This window comes from Podarcis vaucheri (genome assembly GCF_965113315.1).
Source record: "Podarcis vaucheri genome assembly, chromosome: 10".
In the NCBI taxonomy this organism is placed as follows: domain Eukaryota; kingdom Metazoa; phylum Chordata; class Lepidosauria; order Squamata; family Lacertidae; genus Podarcis; species Podarcis vaucheri.
This window is the reverse complement of record NC_138748.1, coordinates 15,027,176-15,053,801: the sequence shown is the minus strand read 5'-3', so window position 1 is coordinate 15,053,801 and position 26,626 is coordinate 15,027,176. Positions and strand designations below refer to the sequence as shown.

The 26,626-nt window shown below is 46.0% G+C and overlaps 1 protein-coding gene across 3 annotated transcripts in view; it reads right to left on the bottom strand.

Moving 5' to 3' along the window:
• Window positions 1-21,312, bottom strand: part of GRM8 (glutamate metabotropic receptor 8) — a 585,307-nt gene extending 563,995 nt beyond the window's left edge. For 2 of the 3 annotated variants that reach the window (XM_082239575.1, XM_082239577.1), the window contains exons 1-2: window positions 20,802-21,312; window positions 838-1,700 (exon numbers count right to left, since the gene is read on the bottom strand). In XM_082239575.1, coding sequence (XP_082095701.1) covers window positions 838-1,347 — 510 coding nt within the window. In that variant the 5' untranslated portion in view covers window positions 1,348-1,700; window positions 20,802-21,312. Of the gene's footprint in view, window positions 1-837; window positions 1,701-20,352; window positions 20,501-20,801 lie in introns of those variants that run through there. The other variant, XM_082239576.1, reaches the window with a different exon arrangement.
• Window positions 21,313-26,626: the final 5,314 nt, after the last annotated feature.

Here is a 26,626-nt window from a genome sequence, read left to right as displayed (position 1 = left end):
TTTGCCGATCGGAAGGTCAGCGGCTCAAATCCCTGTGACAGGATGAACTCCCGTTGCTCTGTCCCAGCTCCTGCCAACCTAGCAGTTTGAAAGCACACCAGTGCAAGTAGATAAATAGGTACCACTGCAGCAGAAAGGTAAATGGCGTTTCCGTACGCTCTGGTCTCCGTCACGGTGTTCCGTTGCACCAGAAGCATTTTAGTCATGCTGGCCGCATGACCCGGAAAGCTGTCTGTGGACCAACACTGGCTACCTTGGCCTGAAAGCAAGATGAGCGCCACAACCCCATAGTTGCCTTTGACTGGACTTAACTGTCCAGGGGTCCTTTACCTTTTTACCTTATTTGGTAATAGTAATAAATGTAGTGAAGTCTATTCATCCCCTACACCAAGTCTACAAGCCTACACTGTCATTGAACACCCATCACTGTTCTCCATCATCTCCCCAAAGAGAGAAGATATTTGACTGTAAACTTCTCAGGGCAGGGACATTAGCATGTCCTGTGAAGTGTCATGTGCATTTCTATATGGCACTTGTTGATAATAATATACAGTCTACAACAATCTTCATTTTTCCCCATTAGACCTTTCCTTTTTCACACACACACACACACACACACACACACACACACACACATTTAAGATATGAGATATTTTCCAACACATACCACATATATGAATAGGGGGATACAAATTTATTCCCCCTAATATTTGAGCTATGGTTTGTATTATATTGGGGAAATGTTCTTGCTGGGATACCCCAAACCACAGCTGGATTGCTTCTTACTTGCGTTCATTACATTTCGCACATTAGATGAAGAGTTAAAAGCACACCTACCTTAAAAAGTCTTAAAATATTAGCCACCATAATGGACACTGAACTTGCAGCTGCACCTATAACCCCCGTTATCTTGTCCGGCTTTGTGAAAATAGGTGGGTCTCCATTAGCACACTTCACGTCGGACCCGTCTTTCTCTATCAAGGCTTGCACAAATGTTAAAGACTGCTCCAAAGCGTAGGTGTCCCTGGAGCAAGTGTCTAGTATCCGGACGCCTAAAGTGACATTGGCAAGGAGGTCAGGGTCCTTGTTGATCTGATCGATTGCATATAGCATTGCCTCGAGCCGATGGATCCCCTTTTCCTTCTTGAGCTCCCCACAAGGTACTCCTCTTTCCCCCTTTGCGTGGACAGGGAAAAGTCCCCCCAAGATGACATCTCCATCGAGTCGGATGGAGTGGGCATATTCCTGGCCGTGAGTTCCTCGCATCATCGGGAGCATCCAACACAATTTGGCTGCGAGTAGGAAGAAACAGTGGCCGGAGACTAGATGCTTGTCCTCGTATACCATTTTTCCGGAAGGTGTTGTTGCAATCCAAGACCCAGGTTCTTCTCTGGCTAGAGGTGAAGGTGGACAATTTGAAACTGCCCCTTCTGAAGGCTACCATCAGTGCCCAATGAATCAGAAGATAGGACCATGCAGTAAGTAGAAAAGGAGGACAGTAGGGTGGTAGTTGCTTCTCAACAAAAGTCCTCAAGAAGCCTTTCACAAAAGGAATCCATTGGGATGAACTTTTCCATGTGTTACCTTTGCTTGTGGAGTATTTTCAGCGATGGCAGACTGTCATTAGGGTAAAAGCATCCGATGCTGGGAGGAGATCAGCAATTCACATCCTTGGATGATGTCCTGAGATGGAGACACTCCTGAAATATCAGGGGGGAAATATAGAAAACTGCTTAGTTCAGCTATCTTAATTTTGCTATTACACTATTATCATTTTCTGGAACAGAGTTTATTGCTGAGGTTTTACCCTTCATTTCCTCTGAAGATATTAACTGGTTGCTCTTTGTCAATATGCACACATTCCATTACTTGGAAACATTAGTTTCAGGGGGCAACTGAAGGGGTGGCTCAAGCATCTCCTCTGCGGGAAGAATTTCAAGCACAGATGCACTTTTAGCTCACGGGTCTCAGAGGGGAATGAAGGGAAATCTGCCGCTTCAGATGCTACCCAGTATTGTGGAAAGATGCACAACTCATTCACAAGTCTCTTTTTGGCACAAGTCTACGATGTCCGACACTACAATTCTATGATTCCATGATTACCCCTGAGAGAGCAAGGCAGCGATTACATTAGCAGAGCTGAAGCGACAGCAGACGCTCAACCCAACAAGGTCTGAACCGACAGTTCCATTGCATTGCATTCTATTCTTTGCATTCTATTCCTTTGGGTTGCAGGTATATAAGCCTTGAAACACAGCGCTCATGCTGTTGAGATAATGCACATCCTTTATGTTTGCAAAACTGCATCAGCATAAGGGAATTTCTGCCCGATCATGTTCCTAAGGAAAAGACTGTATAATCTTATTGCTATTCCGCCACATTGTCCTGTACTTTCATTCTTCTGCCTACATCTGTTTTTTGTGAGGCAAAAAAATGGCAAACATATCTATTTCCCAAAGCTTTCCCTGGCTTCTGACACCAGTGGAATGATGATTACTGGCTACTGTAATTTAATTCATAGTGAATTGTTTTTATTGTATATTTGACTGGGGGAGGTGTTGAAATGGTTTTGTATTTTTTGTTTTTTACTGCACACGCCCTTAGCATTATTTTAATGAGAAGTGATATATGAGAGGCACAAATACAAGATGGGTGACACCTGGCTTGAGAGCAGTACATGTAAAAAGGATCTAGGAGTCTTGGTTGACCACAAACTTGACATGAGTCAACAGTGTGGCGCGGCAGCTAAAAAAGCCAATGCAATTCTGGGCTGTATCAATAGGAGTATAGCATCTAGGTCAAGGGAAGTAATAGTGCCACTGTATTCTGCTCTGGTCAGACCTCACCTGGAGTACTGTGTCCAGTTCTGGGCACCACAGTTCAAGAAGGACACTGACAAACTGGAACGTGTCCAGAGGAGGGCAACCAAAATGGTCAAAGGCCTGGAAACGATGCCTTATGAGGAACGGCTAAGGGAGCTGGGCATGTTTAGCCTGGAGAAGAGGGGGTTAAGGGGTGATATGATAGCCATTTTCAAATATATAAAAGGATGTCACATAGAGGAGGGAGAAAGGTTGTTTTCTGCTGCTCCAGAGAAGCGGACATGGAGCAATGGATCCAAACTACAAGAAAGAAGATTCCACCTAAACATTAGGAAGAACTTCCTGACAGTAAGAGCTGTTCGACAGTGGAATTTGCTGCGAAGGAGTGTGGTGGAGTCTCCTACTTTGGAGGTCTTTAAGCAGAGGCTTGACAACCATATGTCAGGAGTGCCCTGATGGTGTTTCCTGCTTGGCAGGGGGTTGGACTCGATGGCCCTTGTGGTCTCTTCCAACTCTATGATTCTATTATCAGTGATGTGATATTTATTATTAATGTGGGTTACAGAGCCAGTGTAGCATAATAGTTAAGAGTATCGGATGAGGACCTGGAAGAACAAAGTTCAAATTTCCACCCAGTCATAGAACTCACTAGGAGGCCTTGGGCTAGTCACTCAATCACAGCCTGACCTACCTCACAGGATAAAGTAGGAATGAGGAGACTTATGTACAGTGGTACCTCAGGTTACATACGCTTCAGGTTACATACGCTTCAGGTTACACACTCCGCTAACCCAGAAATAGTACTTCAGGTTTAGAACTTTGCTTCAGGATAAGAACAGAAATTGGGCTCCGGCGGTGTGGCAGCAGCAGGAGGCCCCATTAGCTAAAGTAGTGCTTCAGGTTAAGAACAGTTTCAGGTTAAGAATGGGCCTCCGGAACGAATGAAGTACTTAACCTGAGGTACCACTGTATTCCACCTTGAGCTCCCTGGAGGAAAGATGGGAGGTATAAATGTAATAAATAAATAAATGAAAATTACCCCCCACAAAAAAAGAAGAAATGAATTTCACCAGCGCTGCTCCACTGACCCACGCTATTTCACTCATTCAATATTCCTGCTAGGAATTTTTAGAAACGGCGTAACTCCAGGACTTTCAACACTGCCATAAAAACAGTACTTGATCCTGTCCGTTTCTTGTCCTGCATGGCAGATTAGAGGATCAAGCGCCATAAAAGCTAAATCTTCCATCAGGTTTGGGTTTTATGCTCACAGCTGAAAACTAAAAGCTACTTTGGGGTGGCTGTAAAGAATTAACTGTATATCATATGAAATTGTATTTGTAGTATAAGTGGATTGGACAAATTCCTGGAGGATGAGGCTTTCAACAGCCATCACCTTATTTGTTCCATCTCCCCTGTCAGAGGCATTAAGCCTCCAGAGGCCATTTGCTGCAAATCACAGGGCCCACCTGACATCTTTGCTGGCCACTGTGAGGACATGATCCTGGTCTGGCTGAGCCACTGGCTTGATGCGGCAGACTCATCTTTATGTCTACCTCAAGGGTTTGGGAAGGGGACTCACTGTGTAAAGAAACCATATTGAAACCACTGCAATATTATGGCTTCCCATGTGGACGGAAATGCAACATGGTTGAAGGAAAACGGAAGCCATCTTGTATGGAGCGTCTCCAGCCCCATCGTCCAGCCCGGACACTGAGGTCCAGCACCGAGGGCCTTCTGGCGGTTCCCTCGCTGTGAGAAGTGAGGTTACAGGGAACCAGGCAGAGGGCCTTCTCAGTAGTGGCACCTGCCCTGTGGAACACCCTCCCAGAAGATGTCAAGGCAATAAACAACTATTTTACTTTTAAAAGACAACTGAAGGCGGCCCTGTTTAAGGAATTTTTAAATGTCTGATGCTGTATTGTTTTTAATATTCAGTTGGAAGCCACCCAGAGTGGCTGGGGAAACCCAACCAGATGGGCGGGGTATAAATAATAAATTGTTATTGTTACTGTTATTGTTATTGTTATTAAGTATATGGCTGCTAATTATGTTACCTCTATAGGTAAAGGTAAAGGTACCCCTGCCCGTACGGGCCAGTCTTGCCAGACTCTAGGGTTGTGCGCCCATCTCACTCAAGAGGCCGGGGGCCAGCGCTGTCCGAAGACACTTCCGGGTCACGTGGCCAGCGTGACATCGCTGCACTGGCGAACCAGAGCCGCACACGGAAACGCCGTTTACCTTCCCGCTTGTAAGCGGTCCCTATTTATCTACTTGCACCCGGGGGTGCTTTCGAACTGCTAGGTTGGCAGGCGCTGGGACCGAGCAGCGGGAGCGCACCCCGCCGCAGGATTCGAACCGCCAACCTTTCGATCGGCAAGCCCTAGGTGCTGAGGCTTTTACCCACAGCGCCACCTGCGTCCCTATGTTACCTCTATAGGTAATCTATAGTTCTTTGAGAGATGTCACTCTCCTCACTTTACAGATATAGAACTTAAGGTTGTGTTCTTCCACTGCCTTAATAAGATTGAGGTTTGACCAAACTGCGGGATGCAGTGGAAGATAGGAGTGCCTGGAGTGCTCTGGTCCATGGGGTCACGAAGAGTCGGACACAACTAAATGACTAAACAACAACAACTGTTTCCGGTGGGTGAGCAGCACAGACATATGAAGAAATCATGCTATCCCATACCCTCCAATATTTCTCTGGTGGAAATAGGGAGATCCTATTCCATAGCAGCAACAACAACAACAACAAAACAACAGCTTCTTTATTATTTGTACCCTGCCCATCTGACTGGGTTGCCCCAGCCACTCTGGGCAGCTTCCAATATATATAAAAACATAATAAAACATTAAACATAAAAGCTTCCCTATACAGAGCTGTCCTCAGATGGCTCAGGGGTTGGAGAACTTCATGCCCTCCGATGAAAATAGGGATGTCCTAAGGAAAGGCAGGATATTCTGGAATCAAATCAGAAACCATAAAGGCTTCTGTAAATCTAGGACTGTCTGGAAAATAGGGAACTTTGGAGGGTCTGTGATCCATCTTTCCCGTATCACTTCTCACGTTCTAGCACAGGCATGTCCAAAATCCATTTTGGGGGCCTAATCCAGCCCTCCAGTTGGTTTAATCTGGCCCTTGTGGCAGTCTATCTCCTGGGGTAAAAAAAACTCAACCACTTTAATCCTAAAAAAGCTCAATAACTTCATTCCTTTAAAAAGGCCAACAACTTTGGTCAGCCCTCAGGCATTTTTATTATTATTATAATTCAATCTTTATTATTTTAAAAAAATATACATTTATACAACACTGTCTGGTTTTGTTTGTAACAAAAAAGAAAATGATGGCAACTGAAGCAAAGATACTTTGTATACCTCACAATACACATGACACTACAATTTATGAAAAAAGGGAAAAAAGGGGGGGAAAGGGGGAAAAAGAAAAAGAAAAAAATTAAGAAGAAAAAGTAGTTGAGGTTTTTAAAAAAGACTTCTAAACATTCTCATTGTATGTTATCTGTTAAATGAACTTTTACCTCACAGTTACTTATTTCTTTTATTCTTTATCATATTTCTATGTAAATTGTCAATTACCTTTATATACTACAAGGCTCAGTCTAGGTCTGCCAGGAGATTACCCTTTACACCATGGTTCTTCAAATATTATTTAAATATTCTCCATTCCTTGTGAACTTTTTGTTTTGTTAGGCCTCTAACTCTTCCCGTCACCTTTGCTAGCTGCAAGTATTCTATCATTAATGTTTGCCAGTCTGCTATATTAGGTGTTTTAGTATTTTCCCAATTTCTTGCCACTAAAATTTTAGTGGCCCTCATGCGTGTTCACTTCATCAAATATCAAATATGGCCCTCTTTGAAAAAAGCTTGGGCACCCCTGTTTATAGCGTTGCTGCAGTGGCATGATAAGGCTCTGCGTGGAAGCAACTGCAAGGCCTCAACTAAGGAAGGTGAATAAACTGGACAATACAATGTTCTGGGATTTTAAAATTGGCCAGAACTTTATTGATTCCAGGTGTAGGTAGGATTCGGCTTAGACATTGGGTGTACAGTGGTACCTCAGGTTAAGAACTTTCTGGAGGTTTGTTCTTAACCTGAAACTGTTCTTACCCCGAGGTACCACTTTAGCTAATGGGGCCTCCCGCTGCTGACATGATATTTCTGTTCTCATCCTGAAGTAAAGTTCTTAACCCGTGATACTATTTCTGGGTTAGTGGCATCTGTAACCTGAAGTGTCTATAACCTGTAGCGTCTGTAACCTAAGGTACCACTGTATAGTCTTCTCAGCTTCCTGATGGAGGACTGAGGCATGACAGGTTCAAGCCCAGGATTAATGGGTTATCCGCAACATGCAGAGTTACCTATCAAGGGAATCTGTGGGCTAACTGTCCAGGGACTGGGGCCTCCTAAAATAGGCCACAACCACTGCCCACCACAAGATTGGGTAAGCAGTCCTTTTTGCACTTCTTAGGAATCTGAGAACAATATCCAAATTTCAGAGTCAAAGCCCAGTTGATAGCCAAATCCAGGATGTAAACCTAAAGTATGAACCAAGCAACCAAAATGTGATTCCATGCCCCGGCCCCACAGTTTAACCACCCACATGACCTTTTCCCCAGGTTACTACTTCTCAGTGAATCCTGTTTGGGTTTCGAATATTCCACCAGTTAAAACTTATTAGGGCATAGACCTAACAGGAGAAGTATAAACGGATGAGTGTTTCAAAACCTGTGAAAATGAGTCAGGCTGAAATCTCCTGTGTTCACAGTAAAAATATCTCACTGTGATACCAAAATAAAGACTTGAAAATGAAACATAGAGAAGCAGTGTGAACGAGAGAGTGTACCTATTAGAAGTATCAGGGATCAGGGTTGTGTGAAGCACAAGGCTTTTTTAAAAAATATATATTTTATTTTTAAGGATAGCACCATTCTCCCTCCTATTATTTGGCTTAGGTTAAGCCTCTGTGAGTCTAAGATTTACAGGACACCAGATACCATCAAACTGGCCTTCTTGGCACATCTCAAGGTATAAATCTGTACAGATTCTGTTCTATTCAGGTTCCTCGAGACGAGCGACTAGGACACTCTCTGCTCTTAGTTCCATATAAGTAAGTCTAAAGTAGCTTCAGTGGCTTAAATATATATCCATCTAGATTTATAGTTGTGTAACTCAGAAAGCAAAATTTGGCCCTGCTGATTATGAGTCACCCTTAACCTCAAAACACTGGACATCAGCCTTACATTTATTGGATAGTGTCTCCAGGTAGAATAGACTCCAATAAAAACAGTATCTACAGTTAACAGTAATTCCCGGGTATTAGATTATTGCATATGCTGAGTCATTGGTTCCCATTATAAACAGGGGATATGCCTGCTTCAGAATTTTAACACAGCTCTTGAAGAATGGCAAAAGTAGATCTTGCTATACACATCATTTAATGCACCTCATATTTAAATGTCAAAATCTGAAATTAAAGATGCAAGAGTATAGATGATGATGATGATGATGATGCATGTTTTGGGGTGATTCACAAGATCATGCCCCTCCAAAAACGGGGTGAAATCATGCGAGATCACAATGCCCAAAATGGCTGCCATGCTCTTGCGAGAAAAAAATGGGATGTCCTAGTTTTTCTGGGACTGTTGACAGGTATGCAAGTATGCCCCAAGAAGCAAAATATGATGTGCTAATGAAAGCTCTCGTATTACTTTTTCACTGAATGAACTTAGAAGTGACTGGAAAGAGGAACTTGGAGGAAGCAGGTTATTTTTCTAGCACGCTGAAAGCAAGACTCCTGTGACTTTGTGATCTCCCCTATTCCTTCAAGCACCCCCATTTTCTGTATGAATGTTAGGAACCAGGTGTAGGGCCCTGTATCGGCATGAGGAGTGTAAAAACCAGCAATATATTTGAAGGACCTCCTACACCCCTATGAATATTAGAGCCAGGCCTTAATATCAGCCTCAGAAGCCCTTGTTTGTAGGCCCTTCATCAGGATCAATGAGACTGGTAGGTTTTACACAAAACCATCTCAGTGATGACCCCATACTTGCATACCCGTCAACAGTCCCAGAAAAACTGGGACATCTCGTTGTTGTTTTTCTCACAAGACCATGGCAGCCATTTTGGACACTCAAAGTGGTTAACATTCTCATTTCCCTTCCCTCCCCCACAACAAACACTCTGTGAGGTGAGTGAGGCTGAGAGACTTCAGAGAAGTGTGACTAGCCCAAGGTCACCCAGCAGCTGCATGTGGAGGAGCGGGGAAGCGAACCCGGTTCACCAGATTACGAGACTACCGCTCTTAGCCACTGCACCACAAAACAAGTTTGGGTGGCTTCCAACAAAATATTAAAATACAGTAATGCATCAAACATTAAAAGCTTCCCTAAACAGGGCTGCCTTCTAAAAGTCTTCTAAAAGTCTGGTGGTAGTTGTTCTCTTTGACATCTGATGGGAGGGCGTTCCACAGGACGGGCGCCTCTGCCTGGTTCCCTGTAACTTGGCTTCTCGCAGTGAGGGAACTGCCAGAAGGCCCTCAGCACTGGACCTCAGTGTCTGGGTAGAGCGATGTGGGTGGAGACGTTCCTTCAGGTATACTGGGCCGAGGCCATTTACTTCTGAGTAATCTTTCAGAAAAATGTGGAGCCTATGGAGCTATTCAATCAAGGTAACGTTGCAAAGAATCAGTTGTAGCAAAGCAGCAACAGGTGTGAGTGTGTGTGTGTGTGTGTGTGTTTGTGCTGTGCTGGCTTTCAAGACCAAAGCTCTCCCCCAACAGCATGCATGTACAGCTTTGAATATAGATAAATATCAAACTCATTAAGATTATGCAGTCAGGAACCCTGATCCACCATACCACATGTTGGAGGGTGTTTGCAAGAAGCAGAGGCTCGTTCTCCAGCTCCCTCTGTTCACATGTGCTGGGCTCTGTTGCTGTTCAGGCTCTGGTCCTGGAGAGATCGCCACTCTACCTGCTGAAAATACGGATGGATGGATGCTCCCATTACCGAGGTGCCCCCAACTGCGCTTGTGGCTCCAGAAGAGACACGTACAGATGGCGAGGCCCCACCTACACCTCCCTCGCGAACTGCAAGCATGGAGCCGAACCAAGCCCTTTCAGAACAGACTCAGACCACTCCACTTGCGGAGGCTCCACCCACAGCAGCGGATCCAGGGGAGTTGGTTCCAACGCCACCTAGGGTCGCACCACAGCCTCAGCGAGAACTGTGTGGCCCTCCGGACTTGGCTACCAGTCCCCGGCAGTCTGGCAGAGTTTCCAAGCGCCCAACTTATTTAAAGGACTATGTTGTTGGACAGGTATCACTGTTGGTCTAAGTAGTCTCACTTTGAGACTCCTTCAGGTAGTGATAAAGCGGGATATCAAATCCAAACTCCTCTTCTTCTTCTCTGCAGTCAGTTTTATTTATTATTTCTCTATTCCACCTTAACATGGCTCTCCGTCTCCCCATATTTTTCCTCACAACAACCACCACCCTGCCAGGCAGGTTAGGCTGAGAGACTTGCGACTGGCCCAAGGCAACCTTGTGAGCTTGGCGGCCGAGTGAGGATTTGAACTGTGGTCTACCAGGGCCTCCTAGCCTGGCACTCTGTAACTACACTGGGGAAGTATAATAAGCTAATATCCAGCAGCTATTTCAGGGATTCCATAATATGACATTGTTGTCATACAGCCAGGATGGCCATGAGATCAAAGCTTTTACTTATTTAATGACATAAGGGAGCTAAAGTAATTCAGAGGAATGTGATTTTCATTGCACTTGACTGTGACGTATTCCCAGAAACAATGTGTTGTAAGTAATTCATTTTCTGTTCTCCATACAGGTTTTCACCACCAGCAACAATGAATCACATGTCCCATCTTCAACAGCAGGCAGTGAACTAACTCTTTGATGTATGAGCATCAAAATGTGTATGTAGTACTTTATTCTGCTTGTGGGACTTCTTTATGCTTCCACACGCTATAAACGTAGGGACATTTATAGCGTGTGGAAGCATAAAGAAATCCCACAAGCAGAATAAAGTACTACATACACGTTTGATGCTTGTGCATCAAAGGGTTAGATCACTCTCCACTGCCTAAAACAAGGGGACATCTGATTCATTGCTGTTAATGGCTAAAACCTGTCTGGGAAATAGAAAATGAATTGCTTATAATGCATTATTTTTAGACTACGTCACAGTCCAATGCAATGAAAATTACATTGCACTGAATTACTTTTAGGCTCTTTATGTCATTGAATAAGTAAAAGCTTTCATTAGACTCCCTGGCTTGGCTTATTCAAACCACATCACTTTTGCTCTATTGATTAATATTAAATATTACAGTAATACAAATGCAGTCGTCTGAACTCCTGAAGCTAACAGTGAAATAATTTCATAAACATTTGTTTTCATTGTTATCAATGCACTTTAGACAAATGAAAAAATATTGACCTGCTGTGCTATAAATCCAGACAGCCTCCTTTCATAGTCAGAATTCTTATTCAAAATAAAACCTCGCTCCTGTAGCTATAAATCTGAATTAATCTAACTGTATTCCCAAGTTATCAGAGTTGTGTGGGTTGTTTTTTTTATGTATAGTTTCAGCCAGTGTCCACATATTAAATAAATACAGAAAGCATGCCTAGATTTGCATGTCACTTACTGAATGTGCATGATCAGAATACCTTGAGTCTACATAGTGGATCTAAATTACATTGTGTTGCATAAGCACGCAGATACACTAATGCATTTATCTTCAGCTGGTATGTTGTGACCTACAGGCAGGAAGTGTCACCTAGACCACATTCACACTATACCTTTAAAGCTCTATGATATCCCTTTAAAAAGTCACGGTTCCTAAGAATTCTGGGAACTGTAGTTTGTTAAGGGTGCTGAGAGCTTAGGGAACTCCAAGAATTAATAGCTCTCCAAGAGGAAGTGGACTCTTCTGACAGCTCAACAGACTACAGCTCCCAGAATTCCTTGGGGGAAGAAGCTATGACTGTTTAAAGTGGTGCTTAAATTGTATGGTGCGGACATGGCCCAGGAGTGTGTTGAACCACTGGCAGACAAGCATTTTAAGTTTGTTTCAGAAAGGAGAAACAAAAGAGGAAGGCTATATAAGTGGGAGGAGAAAAAACTCACAAAGAGATGTCCTAATCCAACAGAACAGAGGAGCTCCTCCTACATAAGCAAGCTTCTGTATTAGGAACCACAAGCATAAACCAGACGCACATTCCGATGCACATGGGATCATGCATATAGCTGTGGTGTTTGCATTGGTCATGGCATTGCTTTCAATGAGATGTGGATTCAAATGCACGGAGCCACTCTGGAGAAATCTACTCATGTGTAAATGCCGTTTTAGTAGCAATGGACAACCAGCCTAGGATATTTTAGCAGTTTGAGTGAAAGGTGGGCCTTTCCCCCAAACAGATTACAGACTGTTGCTCTAATGCTAGAAAAGCCATTGCTCTGTATATGAACAAAGGAAGAAACTAAATGGTGTTCTGCTGGAAGGTAAGAAAGGGTGGCTTCTGCCAATCTTGCTCTCACTGGTTACTGTGGACTGCAGTCCTCATTGCAGTTCAACGTCTACAAGTTGTGCTTGGTGTCAGTTGGACTTAGGCGTGACTAGCAATGCGCAGGAATGGCCTCATCTTCCTATACGTGGCCAGAGTTAAGTTCATGCTCAGCATGCGATTCCATGTTGACAATAGAAAGAGTAGGGAGAAAGAAGAGGCTAATGGGACTAGTCATTATTCTTATTACAAGCTCATTACTTCTTACAGAAGTCGCCAGTGTCAGCTGTAGTGTACTTTATATTAATGAACTCTAAATAATGCATCACAATGCTAGTTCCGTGCAAAGTACCGGGTTCATTTTGGTAAGAAGACTGCAGGGAGTTTTGTTTATAGCGACTGCACTCCGATGAATACAAATAGGGAGGGTTTGGCCCTTGCACAACTTGACTTGAGAAAACTCTGCACTCCCATATGAGGGCTGTTAAAGAGGATTTGTTTGCTCATGCCTGTATTACTTGATCCCCCTAGGATGCTGCAAATCAAGTCTCTCCTTTGCTGGAGTTCTTGAAGGAGAGGATGGGCAGCCATCTCTCAAGGATGCTGCAACTGCAGATCCTGCGCTGAGCAGGGGTTGGACCAATGACCTCCAAGGTCCCTTCCAATTTGACAATTCTATTATTTCTTAAAATCGTATACTGCCTTTCATTTGAAGATCACATGGCAGATCACAGTGTAAAAATACAGGATAAAAACACCCAAATAAACCAACATAAAAAACCACAACAAACCATTAGCACCCTGGGACTGGGCAACCTGGGGGGGGTGGATATGCTTAAGTGCTGCATATGCTTAAGACAGCCCTGTATGAGGTTGTGGCACTCACCTCGCTTTCAGGCCGAGGGAGCTGGCGTTTCTCCACAGCTTTCTGGGTAATGTGGCCAGCATGACTAAACCACTTCTGGTGCAACGGAACACCGTGACAGAAACCAGAGCACACAAAAACACTGTTTACCTTCCCGCTGCAGCGGTACCTATTTATCTACTTACACTGGTGTGCTTTCGAACTGCTAGGTTGGCAGGAGCTGCGACAGAGCAACAGGAGCTCGCTCTGTCATGGGGATTCAAACCACCAACCTTCTGATCAGCAAGCCCAAGAGGCTCAGTGGTTTAGACCACAGCGCCACCCGCTCTCATGGAGAGGGCACATGAAGAAGGGCCTCAGAGGATGATCACAGCGTCTGGGTCAGTTCATATGAGGAGAGGCGGTCCTTGAGGTCTTATGGTCCTGAGCCATTTAAGGTTTTATAGGTGAAAAGCAACTCTTTGAATTGGGCCACGAAACCAATTGGCAGCCTGTGGAGTTGGGTCAGGATCAATGTAATATGCTCAAACCACCTTGTCCCAGTGAGCAACCTGGCTGCCAAATTCTGCACCAGCTGAAGTTTCTGAACTGTCTTCAGAGGCAGCCCCACGTATAATGCTTAAGCAACCAAACCCACCTTATCCAACTCCAAACAGATATGATTTCATATCTTTATTCTGTAAGGTACCTGGCACACTACTGATGCGAAATGAAAGTAAGGTGGAGACAAGAGTTACAAACCACTTCACACTCATTATTTTTGATTCCGTTTCAAAGCAAGGTCAAGCCTGTTTGGGCAACACAGTTCAGTGATCCATTTTGTTTCTATACAGAATACTGAAACTGGTCGTGTTCTGACAGCTGATCTCTACTGGTTAAAAAAAAATAGAATATCGGGGCATTAAAACACCACCACCATTGTATTGTCATTTTAAATGAGATGCATAGAAGAGGACATAAAATGTAAATGTTTTGTTTTAAGAACGCCATTGCCCAGCACATTCTTATTTTGCTATCTCTCAGGCAAAGAGATAATGGCTTAAATGAGGAAAACATATGTAAAAATACAACAAAATCTCAATGTATCAAATGATGCAAGGAGACACAAGATTTGTCCCAGCTTGGGAGACACTGTGTGTGTGTGTGTGTGTGTGTGTGTGTGTGTGTGTGTGTGTAAAGAAACCACATGGGGAATACTAATAGTATTCAGAATAAGAAAATTGTCCAGATGAACTGAGACTTAATTCTTAAATCACACTGATCTTCCTATACAAAGAGTTATAGAAAGCCCTCTAGAAATTGGGCTGATTGCATAGATGAGACATGAAAAATGTGAATAAACACACTTTGAGGTCTTGATTATAATGTGGTGATACAGGACTTTTTTTCCTAAAGATCTTGTTATATTTTATGTAAACTGCTTAGCAATCTCAGTTAAGCAGTATATAATTTTTATTAATTAAAAAACAAGTACAGCCGAGCATGGTGTGCTGGAATAAGCAAATCCTGAAAAACCAGTTTAGTGGTGACCAAAAGGTTTTTTTTAAAAAAAAAAAAATTAAATGTTCTGGGTGATTCAAGTATAATTCCATTGCAGTTCAAAAACTTTATAAATACAGAATTGGAAGAAAAAACCTGCAATGTCTGTGTGTATTGGGGGCACCATTTTTAAAATACAAACTCTTTCCATTCCCCCTCCAGGCACATCCTGTCAACAGAGCGATATAGGTAGCTGAACACACTTTAGCTCAGAGCTCTAGTGCACAATCAATGCTGCAGAAAGTACTTCTCAAAGCAACACAGACAACTTTTCTGCAACAGTCGCAACAGAAAGCCTTGGTGCCCAAAGGGGTGCTGTAATGCCCCACAGAAATGCGGGCTGATGTGACTAACTTAGGCTGAAGGACAAATACGCCGGTCAATCATGGACACTTAGACAACAAATCTACCCAAGCTCCTTAAATTAGTCCCCAAATACTGCTTGCTTCTGGGAGAGTATCATGGCAGTGGTAGCAGTGTTATCTGAGAGGATTCCAGTAACGCTACTCAGCCTGGATTTGTCGTCTAAATATACACAGCAAGTGGGAATGGTTGATTCCCCTTCTCCAAGCTCTGCAAAGACAGAGATGTGAATTATTCATCCTAACTACATAGTTCACCAATATTTTACCAGCTCTGTTGCTAAAAACTTGGTGAATGCCAAATGACATGTTATATGGGTGTCTTGATAGGTGTGAGAACTCCATATTTGATCAAAGCAACACCACTAAACACAACATAAGAACATATTGTTGCATGCCACCCCAATCTCCAAGCGTTGCAAGATACCAGGGGTTCCAGGTGTGCTTACCCAGGGTCCGTGCTCTCTTTTGGGGGAAAGGCACAGTGGGGACTGTGGTATCTTTATGATATATAAAGATATATACATATATACAACCTGACCCTATGATGAAGGGGCTCCCAGCACTGACACTCCAAGAGGGTCTTGCTTCCCCTATAGCTGCAGCCCTGGATTCGAACAGACCTCAGCTTCCAGCTCACATGGCTTCTGTTGCTGCTACCCCTGTCCACGCTAAGCTCTTGGCTTTATCTGTAGGGCGAAGCCCCACTCACTGGGCATCTCGTGCAGAGTTCCTTTGATCTTTGGTTGTCCTAATGGTGCATTACCCCAGGCTAAATCACAGGAGCTTTTAACACATGCTGATTCCAGGTGGGTTAGAGATGTGTCTAGTACACAGCTTAATACACATGGGTCTAGCAATTTCCTGGTGTTAACTCCCCAAGCATTTATTAAATTCTGACACTTGCTCAATCCGGAGATCATAGTGGTCTGCCACCCACAAACATAACAAGAGCTCTGCTAGATCAGGCTAAAAGCCAGACTTATACAGCACTTTGTTCTCCCAGTGGCCAACCAGATGCCTTTGGAAAACATGCAAGAAGCAGATGAGTGCAACAGAGGATGAGGAGAACCTTTTCCACATATCTAAATTCCTTGGTCTAAATTGCTACCTGAGTGCTTTTATCCTGGCAGAGGGGGAAATAGAAGTATCCCTTTTTCCTCCCTGTGGTACTGCCAACAACTCTTGAAGTGGGAAGGGGATTTTGATTAGGTAAATCATAGTACAGGGGAAAGGGTTGCTTTTGGGAGCAATGAGACACCCAATGTCATGAAAAGCTGTTTTGGGGGGGTGTTTCTAAGAAAGCTGTTCTGGACAAATGGTGGCAACAGGTTTTTGTGGACAGCAGTGGGTGTTGCTGAACGCTGCTGCTAACAGGCTGGAAAACTGTCAGCAGAAAGTGTGGGACACCTTCAGCAATGAATGTCTCTTGGCTACATTAAGAATTTTGGCTGTTGCTACATCTAAGGAAAGTTAGTCCCTGTGATCTAATGCCTGAAACCAGCCAGGGTGTGTATTACAGGTACAGTTAACTTACTATTACCAATCTCTCCATCTCCCTTCTTCACACTGTGCTTATAACATCACCCCCCTTATCATCACCCCCCCCCCCCGGAAATTACAGATCTCCAGACATTGCAGCCTTTCTTCCTAGGGAACATATTCCAGCCCCTTCTCAATAGTTTTGGCTGCCATTTACTGCCCTGTTTGAGGTGCCACATGGAAAAAGTATCCAGAGTAGTGTCCAGAAGAGAGCCGTTTATTTCAGTGTCTCAGCTCTAAGCCTGACCAAGTCTGAGAATTCAACTGCCGGCTAATACAGTTTCATACCTCCGCACACACAACTATAAAAGGCAAATGATCAGCTGTTGGCAAGGTCCAGTCCTGGGACTAGCAGAAGGCGGGTCCCTTTATCTCACAACTTATCATTACAGGACCAGGTCTTCCTCAAAACCATCCTTCTTTATCAAGGCACATAACGATTTGCAAGGCCAAACTCTCCCTCGCTCGCTCATTTCCCCCAAAATGAGTAAACATGAGGAGATGCTTCCTAATGGCAAGAGTTATGTGATAGCAGGAAAGACTGACTTGGGAGGTGGTGGGCTCTGTTTTGCTGGAGATAATGAAGGAGAGAGGTTAGACAGCGGTAGTTCAGGGTTTGAGTAGTTGTATCCTGTATTTTAGATCCAGCACTGGGCTGGGAGCAAGACTAAATAGATGGGCTTCTCCCAAGTTCGTGGTCCTAATCAAAAACCTGGCACCATGCTGACAGCTGAGAGTGTGATCTGGGAAGCCCCCAGTTCACATATCAGCTGCCATCCATTTAGTGGGTGACTGGAGGCAAATCACGGTCTCTAAGCCCCTGCTGACAATGCATTGAGAATTTAACTATCCTACATAATTCTTGTAAGGAATGCTAAAAGCAGTGTAAATGCTAACAGCCATTCTTACCAGCATCAGTTCTAGAACATGTTTTCCATCGGGGGGGGGGGACTCTTAAAATGCTTCCACAGTATTTCAAATAAGCCTGTTCCTACACTATCTGGGAAAATCAGCTCCTCACTGAACACAGCTGCACTCTCTTTTTAAAATATTCTGCACTGATCCTCTGCCCCTCTGGTTTTTGTTAAATTAAAGACAGCCAGAAAAGGGGAGAAATCTTCCCAACGAGTTGAGAAACTGGGGTACAGAGAGAGAGCTACAATGCTCCTCTCTGTGCTTCACTGATCCTTCAACTGCAAAATCTTCCCATCCCCGGTCTCCTTTGTGAAATGCAAGCAGACTTTCCAAATTAGCCTGGAGGAGGCATTGCTCTGGCCAACAGATTGCTGCAGCTCCAGTTTATTGGAAGTTCCTGTTCTGCATCAGTGACCCAAAATACTCCGATCGGAAGAGTGGAGAACAAACATGAAAAACAGAGGAGGAGTTTCCTCACGCTGGCTGTCATAAATGCATTTGTCGGAGGACCGTGAAAGAGGGGGGATGGAACAGGACACATATCTCATCTCAGGAGGCTGGGCCTCCTTTCACCTAACGCACTGGAGATGCTGGAGGTCTGTTCGTCCAAAAGTGAACATTAATGCCCTAATGCTGCCAAGGTCACTGTCTGATCAGGCTACTGCCTGTCTGGCTGCCAATTTCACCCAGGAAAAGCTGCCAAAGAGCAACTTTCGCTGGCTCTGCCAACTCTCCATACCTTTGGCTGAATCAAACATTGCCTGCCATTGTATTCCAGCTTCCCTTCCTCTCACCTCTCAGAGTCAGTTTCATCCCAAACAATTGGCCGCACTTTCATTCCCAGAACTTATACTCATCTTCCATTCATATTTGCAGTGCATTCTAACAGTAGCCGTTCATTGCAGGGGATCAAGGTGAGTTCCCCTGACATCTATGGGGTGTCCTTCCAAGCAAACAGCTTTAAGACTGGGAGGCCCAGAAGTTCAATCAGCACGCAGGATTTACCACTTTCCATTTAAAAAATCACACAAAAACCTGCTGCTATCTAGCTAGTAAATGCACTCAGGCGGGTGCCCTCTGTTGACGGCTGAGTTCTGTCTGGCCTTTTTACTTGTCCCCACACAATTTCCTTCTGCACCAAAGGAATTTCAGCCCTAATTGGAAGACTGCCAAGGGGAGGTGGAGTATTTTGCCGCCAAAGGGTGAGCAGCAACCCTTCCGCTATCTCTCACTGCAGTCCAGTCTTTTGTAGATTTTGAAATGTTAGAATGAAATGGCTTCATTCGTTCTCTTAAAAAAGCAGGTTCACAAGGCATGCAGCGTTTGAGTCTTCCCAAATGTCCTGTGTGTGCATATGTGCTCAGATGCAACTGCCACAGCCCTGTCTCCTTAAAAAGAAAGGAAGAACTGCAATTGCTTCCCTCTGCATAGAAATCCCTCTGTAGTAATGTAACATCCTTTTTTAGTGAGGAATTTCAACCCCCGAGCTTGCTTGTAATGGCAAATGTCAGTGTGCCGGCTTGGCCTTACTGCTCTCCTAAATCCATAATTGCTCTTGATAGTTTGAAATGGTTATTGGAGGCATGTGTTTGCAATGTGATCCATTTACCCACTTGTCTTTAAAATACCTGCCTTAAAAAAAAAGGACAGATTAGACATCTCCAAAAGAGATGAGATTCCATTAGCAGACATCTCATATTCTTTTCTATAAATAGCTTTTTTCTTTCTTTCTTTTTTGGAGAGACATCAAGAGAGCTTCCTCTTTCCCCCCCTCCTCTGAAATACAAGTCTGGGGAATCAATTGGTGAGGGCTCCCAGGGGCTTCTGTTATGTCCTGCACAATCTGACAGCTAGAATACCCCCCCCCAGCTTACAATTTACACGCAGAGGCACACGGGTCAATCCTGAGCGATTTTACCAGCTTGAAGAAGCCTCAAGGGACCTCTCCCCCCCCCTCTCTCCACAGTAGGGTGGGCTTGCTGATCTCCAAGAGCCTTAAAAGCTCCACTTCCTTCCTCCGGGCGACGGTGAGGTGGTGGGGGGGGTGGAGGTTCAAGGAGGAAGTGGATCAAGCTGCTTAAATTTAAATCCTGAGATCAGAGGAAGAAATCGCGCTGGGAGGACTTTCGCCAAGCTCCGCTTTGCATAGCTTTCAAAGGAAAGTTCGGGGGCAGCCCCCAAGTGCTCCCGCGCCCCCCTAGGAATGGTTTATAACTCCGGATTAAATCCAGGGGAACAGGCGCATTTTAAAAAGCAAATAAAAAAAAGTCTTCAGGACTGAAAGCCATATGCAATTTAAAAAATAAATAAATCAGCAGATGGTGGTGAGGAACCATAAATAAAAAGGGGGTCGAAACCGGGGTGTGAGCTCTGTGTGTGTGTTCGGATTTCATCCTTGCACCAGGCACAAGACGCCTGTTTGATCACTGCCCCTTCACGTTGCCAATTCCTTCCCCAGCTCCCCATCAGGTGTCTTTCCAGGTCCGAAAGCTCCACCAAGTGCTACAGAAACAAACCCCGGCAGCTCCTCTGGCGAGCAAGTCGGATTTCTCTCAACACCCCCCACCCAAAAAACCCCCACACAACTTGCATTCACGCATCACTCTTCTTCCTGCCCCTCCTGGATTGCACCCCCCTCCCATTTCCCTTGATACCATTCCTCTCATCCTCCCCTCCCACATACACACTGCATTCAGCCTAATAAATAATAATAATAATAATAATAATAATAATAATAATAATAATAATAATAAAGCTACCTCGATTCCCCCAATCGCTCGGCAAGACTTGCAGCTCCATCGCGCGGGGAGCGGCGGGGGTCAGTGGTGGAATTAATAGGCGGCGGCGGCGGCGCCCGGGTAGGGAGAGAGGATTAGGTAATTTCAGCCCACCAACCTCTCTCTTCAAGCGACTCCCCGCCCCCTCGGCCCGCTCCCCGCCCCCCGCGGGAGATCCGGCGATCCCGGCAGGGCTGCAAAGCGCCGGGGCAGTGGTGCCAGCCTCCTCCATCGCCGCGCCCTCGAACTTCTCGGGAAGGAGCCGGAGGGAGACTCCGGGGCGCCTCGGCCCCGGGTGGCTTGTGGCAGAGCGATCAAAGCAGCCGGGGATCCAGTCCCCTGGCTCCCAACTCCGGGTCAACTTGATGCATGCGCTCCCGTCGCGAAGTTGCAGACGGGGTAGGGTGCGGGGTCCCGGCTCGCTCACTCACCCGGGCTGGAGAGGAGCCCTCGGGGCGCCTTCTTGCGGCTCCATTTGCGTGCACGTTGCCTGGCTTTTCCGAGGAGGGGGAAGCAAAAGCAAGCGAGCGAGCGAGGAGCTGCACTTGTAGCTGTTCTTGGTGCTGAAAGAAAGGAGGAGGCAGCGATTCCCGAGCCTCTTACATGTGAATCACAAAATACTCCCACTGGCAGCAGCTATTGGTCTGTCTCTCAACTCCCCTCCTAATCCACCTCTTATCAGACGTTCAGCCTGGCCACGGGCAAGAGGTGGCGGCGGGGAGATAGTCGGGGAAGCTCCGTCGCTCTCGCAACACCCCCACCTCCCCCACCGCAGCCCAGCCCAATCCCGGCCAATTCTGCTCCCCGCCTCTTCTCTCTCTCGCACACACACACACTCGGGGGGTAGTTTTCGAGCGCCCAAACCGAAGTCACTCCTGAAATGCCGCAGCCTTCCCAACACAGCGGAAAGCTCCCAGAGCCGGTTGCATCGGAGAATCCTTCCTCTTTCTTCCGCGCTCTCTCCGCCCTCATTTTTTTTTTAATGTGGATCGGAAAGATCACAGCAGGATCTAGTCTCTCCCCCCCGCCCCCTTTCCCCTGCAAAGCTTTCCTGCGCACACGCTTTCTCTCTCCCGACCCCCCCTGCTCCCCCCCCCCTTAATTTGGCACCACAAACGCGCAGGACAAGAACTGTTTCCACCGGGTTTTATTGGAAAGGAAGAGCCAGTTTAGGGCTCGGTTGCGGAGGTGGGGGCTAATCAGGAATGTGTGGGTATGAACTGCGGCTTCTCTTGAAGGAAGGCGAGTCAGTCAAGGGAAGCGGGGCGGGAGGAGCAAGCGAGCCTCCCTTTCCCCGAGTTGTGTGTCTATGTGTGAGCGCGCGCGCGCGAGTGCACTCATTAAGCGACGCGCGTCGCTAGCGCTCCAGGCGTCACAGCGCGCCCAGGTCTTAAGCAGCCCCTTCTAGAACTCGCTCGGGGCTCTTCCGCCGGGGGAAGCCCGACGGCGGACGCAGGCTGCCCATCAAACTTTGCAAGGCCTCCTCTTCGCTGCCTGGAGTTGCCTCCGGCTGGCTGTCCAAGCCCAACCGTCCGAGGAAGGGGCGCTAGTCTCCCAGCGCCGCGCGTCGGAGCCTTCTGCTCCGATGGCGCCCCCTCTCGTCGGAGGAAAGCCGCCGGGTCGCCTCTTCCTCCTGAATCGGATGTTTCCCTCTCTGATCTCTCCGGAAAGCGGCCCTGGAGGGAATCCGCCGCCGCGTCTGTTTCCCATGGTTCCCGATGCGCTGCGCTTCCCTCGTCCCCTTTTGGGTGCATTGCTGCCTTGGTGAACAGGTTCCATCTGCAGGCATCTGCTTGCAACTGCAGGCTCGCCCAGGTTGCCCGGGCAGGATTTTTTCCCCCGCACCACTCTCTCGCTTCGGGTGACAGGATGAGTCACCGACGACGTCGCCCTGTCGCAACTACAGCGGCGACGCAAGCGGGAGGGAGCGAGAGAAGACGGAGAGGGCGAAGGAGGCGCCCTGCTTTGGAGACTGGAGGGGAAAGGAGAAGGACGCGGCAGGTGCGGCGAGGTAGGAAGGAGCGTGGCCGGAGTCTGGACCGTCCAGGGTTACGGGGACCTCGCGGAACAGCTGGAGAGGGGAGTCCAGAACCTGCCACTCGCAGCTTTTATTACGCGGGGCAGCGATCAATCGGTTGGGCGAATTGATTTTAAAGCTGTGGATTAAAAGTCCCTCCTCCCCTCACGTCGCTCAGTGATTATTTTTTGCACAAATGCTTGCCAAACCCACAAGTTTACAGCAGCCACCTTCAAAGAGGCATTCCTCGCACCTCCGCCCCGAATTCCTCTGGTAAGAAGCTACCTTCTGGGGCTCATCCTCGAAAAACAGAGAAAGGTTCTCCCCACCCCACCTCCAAAGAACTATTGTTTTGTTTTTAGCTGCGCGTTTCTGCTGATTTGGGCTGCGTAGCCACACGATACTTTTCCAGAATCAATGGAGACCGCGTTGTCGATACATGATCTACAATCCTGAAGTTAGGTCGCCAGCCGTTTTGGGAACTCCAACTCCCATCATCCCTAGCCAGCAGGACCAGTAACCAGGGACGGTGGGAGTTGTAGTCCCAATTAGCTGGAGACCCAAGTTTGGAAAACACTGGTTTTTCCAAATCTACTGTATATATGATTTGCCCCTGAAAAATGCTGCTTGTGAAAGTGGTTTCGCTCTGAAGATAAAAGCTTATCGCGGGTCGATTCTGCATGGCCCCGCAGTGTGTTCATTTGAAAACTGTTGAAAACTCAGGACCAAACCTGAGTTCAAACTCACGTCAGACAAAAACCCACTCTTGACTCCCCCCTTCTGCCGCTAAGTTATGTTTATGTTAGCAACCGAATTTAGAAGTGGGCAGGCAGAGAGAAGCCTTTTCGCTGCTGCTATTGTTAAACAATTGGGGGGGTGTCAGTCAGCTGTTAAACAATTCTTGCTGATCCCTCAGAAGTCTGCCAAGAGATCTATCTGCGCCTACTATAGTATACACAAATTTAATATACTGTGGTCACCTCTAAAGCATACATGTAGAGCACATGCCTTCCCCCAAAGTATTCTGGAAACAGTAGTTTATCTCTGATGGGACTACAGTTCCCAGCACTATGGTTCCCATGGTTTTGTTGGGGTTTTTTTTTGAGGAAGCCATGTGCTGTAAATGTGACCTTTGGCTGACAGCCAGCACAGCAAATGAGATAGCAAGAAATGAGGGGTACTACTACCCCTTGGTGTCATGCGCTCTCTGCATACACTCTGCATTTATTCAAGTGCCAACTTGAATAAATTAAGGGGAGCAGGTAAGCTCCACCCACATAATCAATCACATGGTGCAGCACACAGACATCATCAATGGCAATGTCCATCAACTTGAGGAGGTGGCCCCCTCAAATATTTTATTGGGGGAAGCAAAGGGACCTCAGCCCGTAGGAGCTGGCTCCTATGACTGCATGGCTGTGTTGAGCATAAACTCATAGCATGGCCTTGGGTATTTAAGACAGTAAGATACTTGATTACCAGTTTGGGTAGCCCTAGTTGTTGGAAAATGGGGCTCTTACATTATAATGTTAAAGAAAGGGTTAGCATTTAATTGCTAACATGAAGAAACCCTCTACTACACATGCACAGATGAACAGAAAGGGCCATGGCACCCTGGGGGTAAATGCCCTAAAAATCTGGGATTCTGGATCGCAGTCTTCCCCATTCATGTCTAGTTCTCCCATCAGTTACCTTGTTAATCTTGCACAGCCATGGCTTGCTCTATGCAAGCAGAGGTGCAGTATCAACCTTCAATGGGTCCCTCAAGCCCGCCATTCTTATTATAACAATCATGAAATCATTTACAAGAGCACACTGCACATTCCAAAAGTGTACTCTGCATCTAGCGGATGATGATGATGATGCCCTAATTAAGCACCTTTCCCATAAACCAGTTTTACAGGCCGTAATGTGCTTCACTCAGTTTTGAAATGGAATTAGAGGCAACATGGGACGCCTTGACTGTGCTAGGAAATTCCAACTGGTTGGCCAAAAGAACATAGCCTGATGCAGTGATTGTCACCAGTCATGTCCACATCTGGCCTACTGTGAAACTTGCCACCACAAGGAGAGGGCTTAGTCTTAAAGGTAAAGGTACCCCTGACCATTAGGTCCAGCCGTGACCGACTCTGGGGTTGCGACACTCATCTCACTTTATTGGCTGAGGGAGCCAGCATACAGCTTCCGGGTCCTGTGGCCAGCATGACTAAGCCACTTCTGGTGAACCAGAGCAGCGCACGGAAACGTCGTTTACCTTCCCGCCGGAGCGGTACCTATTTATCTACTTGCACTTTGATGTGCTTTCAAACTGCTAGGTTGGCAGGAGCAGGGTCAGAGCAACAGGAGCTCACCCCATCACGGGGATTTGAACCGCCGACCTTCTGATCAGCGTGTCCTAGGCTCTGTGGTTTAACCCACAGCACCATCCGGATGTCTTTAAATGTGATTAGACAAATGTTTGGAAGGCAGATCTATCAGTGGACAGGAGGCAAGAGAGCTAATTGGGGCAGACACACTTGGAATACCAGTTGATGGTAGAAGGGGACAAGCAACAGCGGAGGAACCTTTATCTGTTTTATTCTTTGTTTACCTCATCTTTTTTCCAAGGAGCTCAAAGTGGCATAAATTTATCTTCTCCCCTCATTTTAATCCTCACAGCATCCCTGTGAGGTGAGGGTGAGGGTGAGAGAGGGAGGGAGGGAGGGAGGGGGGGAGAGAGAGAGAGAGAGAGAGAGAGAGAGAGAGAGAGAGAGAGAGAGAGACTGGCTAAAGTTCCCTCAGGAGGCTTCAGGAATAACTGGTGGAGATTGGAACTTGGGTCTCTCCAGTGCTAGTCAAACACTCTGTCCCTGTTGCCTTTATGTCCTGCTGTGGACGAACCACAGCAATTCAAAGTGCTGGTTTTGGCCTATAAAGCCTTAAATGGCTGAGAACCGCATTACCTCAAAGACCACCTTTCTCCATATGAACTGACCTGGACTCTCTGAGGCCCTTCTTCATGCGCCTCTTCCATGAGAGGCCCAAAATTTGGCAACACAAGAACCGGCCTTTTCTTTGCAGTGGCTCCATTTGTGGAATGCTCTCACCAGAGAGGTTTGACTGGCGTCTTCATCCTACACCTTTAGGCACCAGGCGAAAACATTCTTCTTCAACCAGACATTTAGGGGATTAACATCTGATACCCTATTAAACGTGTCGTTGGGTGGGGGGAATAGCTAGGGCACCGCAGTCAGATGGGCAGGGTACAAGTAATTTTTATTATTGAGGGGGGGTTATTTTTATTATGGTTTTTATCTTGTATTTTTATGTTGTGAACCGCCCTGAAATCAGCGGGTGAAAGGCACTATACAAATTTAATAAATGAAAATAATAAATAAATCACCAGTTCTGGATGGCCACGGGTGCAAACAGAATGCTGAATCAAAATGCCCCCATATACAGCAGGGCTTTTTTCTTATTACTTTTGTCTCCCGACAATTTTTCAAGTTCCAAACAGCAGCAGAGCAAAAGACATGCGTGTGTATATGCTTTACCTTCACAGCACCTTCATCTTTCTTTTCTTTCAATGACCTCTATCCTTTTGTTTTGCTGCGTATCATTTTATAGTCTGCTATTTCCCCCCAAATTTTCCTGCCTTTAGGCAGTTCTTTCCACCTTGATCCACCTGACAAGAAACCTCTGGACCTGCCAAGGAACCCTTGAATGCTGTGAAGGATTCTGGGAAGTGCACTCTCAGGATCTGTTGGGTCTTGACATTGCACTTGGCATTGCTACCCCGCAGAGCAGTAAGGATACAATACGATACTCTTTATTGTCATTGTCCCATACAGAACAACGAAACTGAAAATCTACATCAGACATTCAGAAACCAACAAGCCTGCTATCCCAGCTATCCCAGCCCGGTTAGCCCCCTAAAAACTCTGATACCCCATAATTAAATACAATATACTCCCAATGAGACTACTTTACACTGCATTTAAAACCAAAATCGCATTTGAATAGAAACTGTTTCTCAGGCAGCTAGTCCTTGTCTTTATAACCCTGTACCTTCTTCCAGAAGGCAAAAGCTGAAAGAGATCATTTCCGGGGTGTGCACTATCCTGCACTATCTCTGCAGCTTTCTTATGACATCTGGAAGTGTAGATTTGATCCAAGGTGGGAAGAGTGCACCCAACTGTTCTCTCCACAGTCTTTACAACCCTGGACAGCATTGGTTTTCCCCTGACCGTGCAGCTCCCA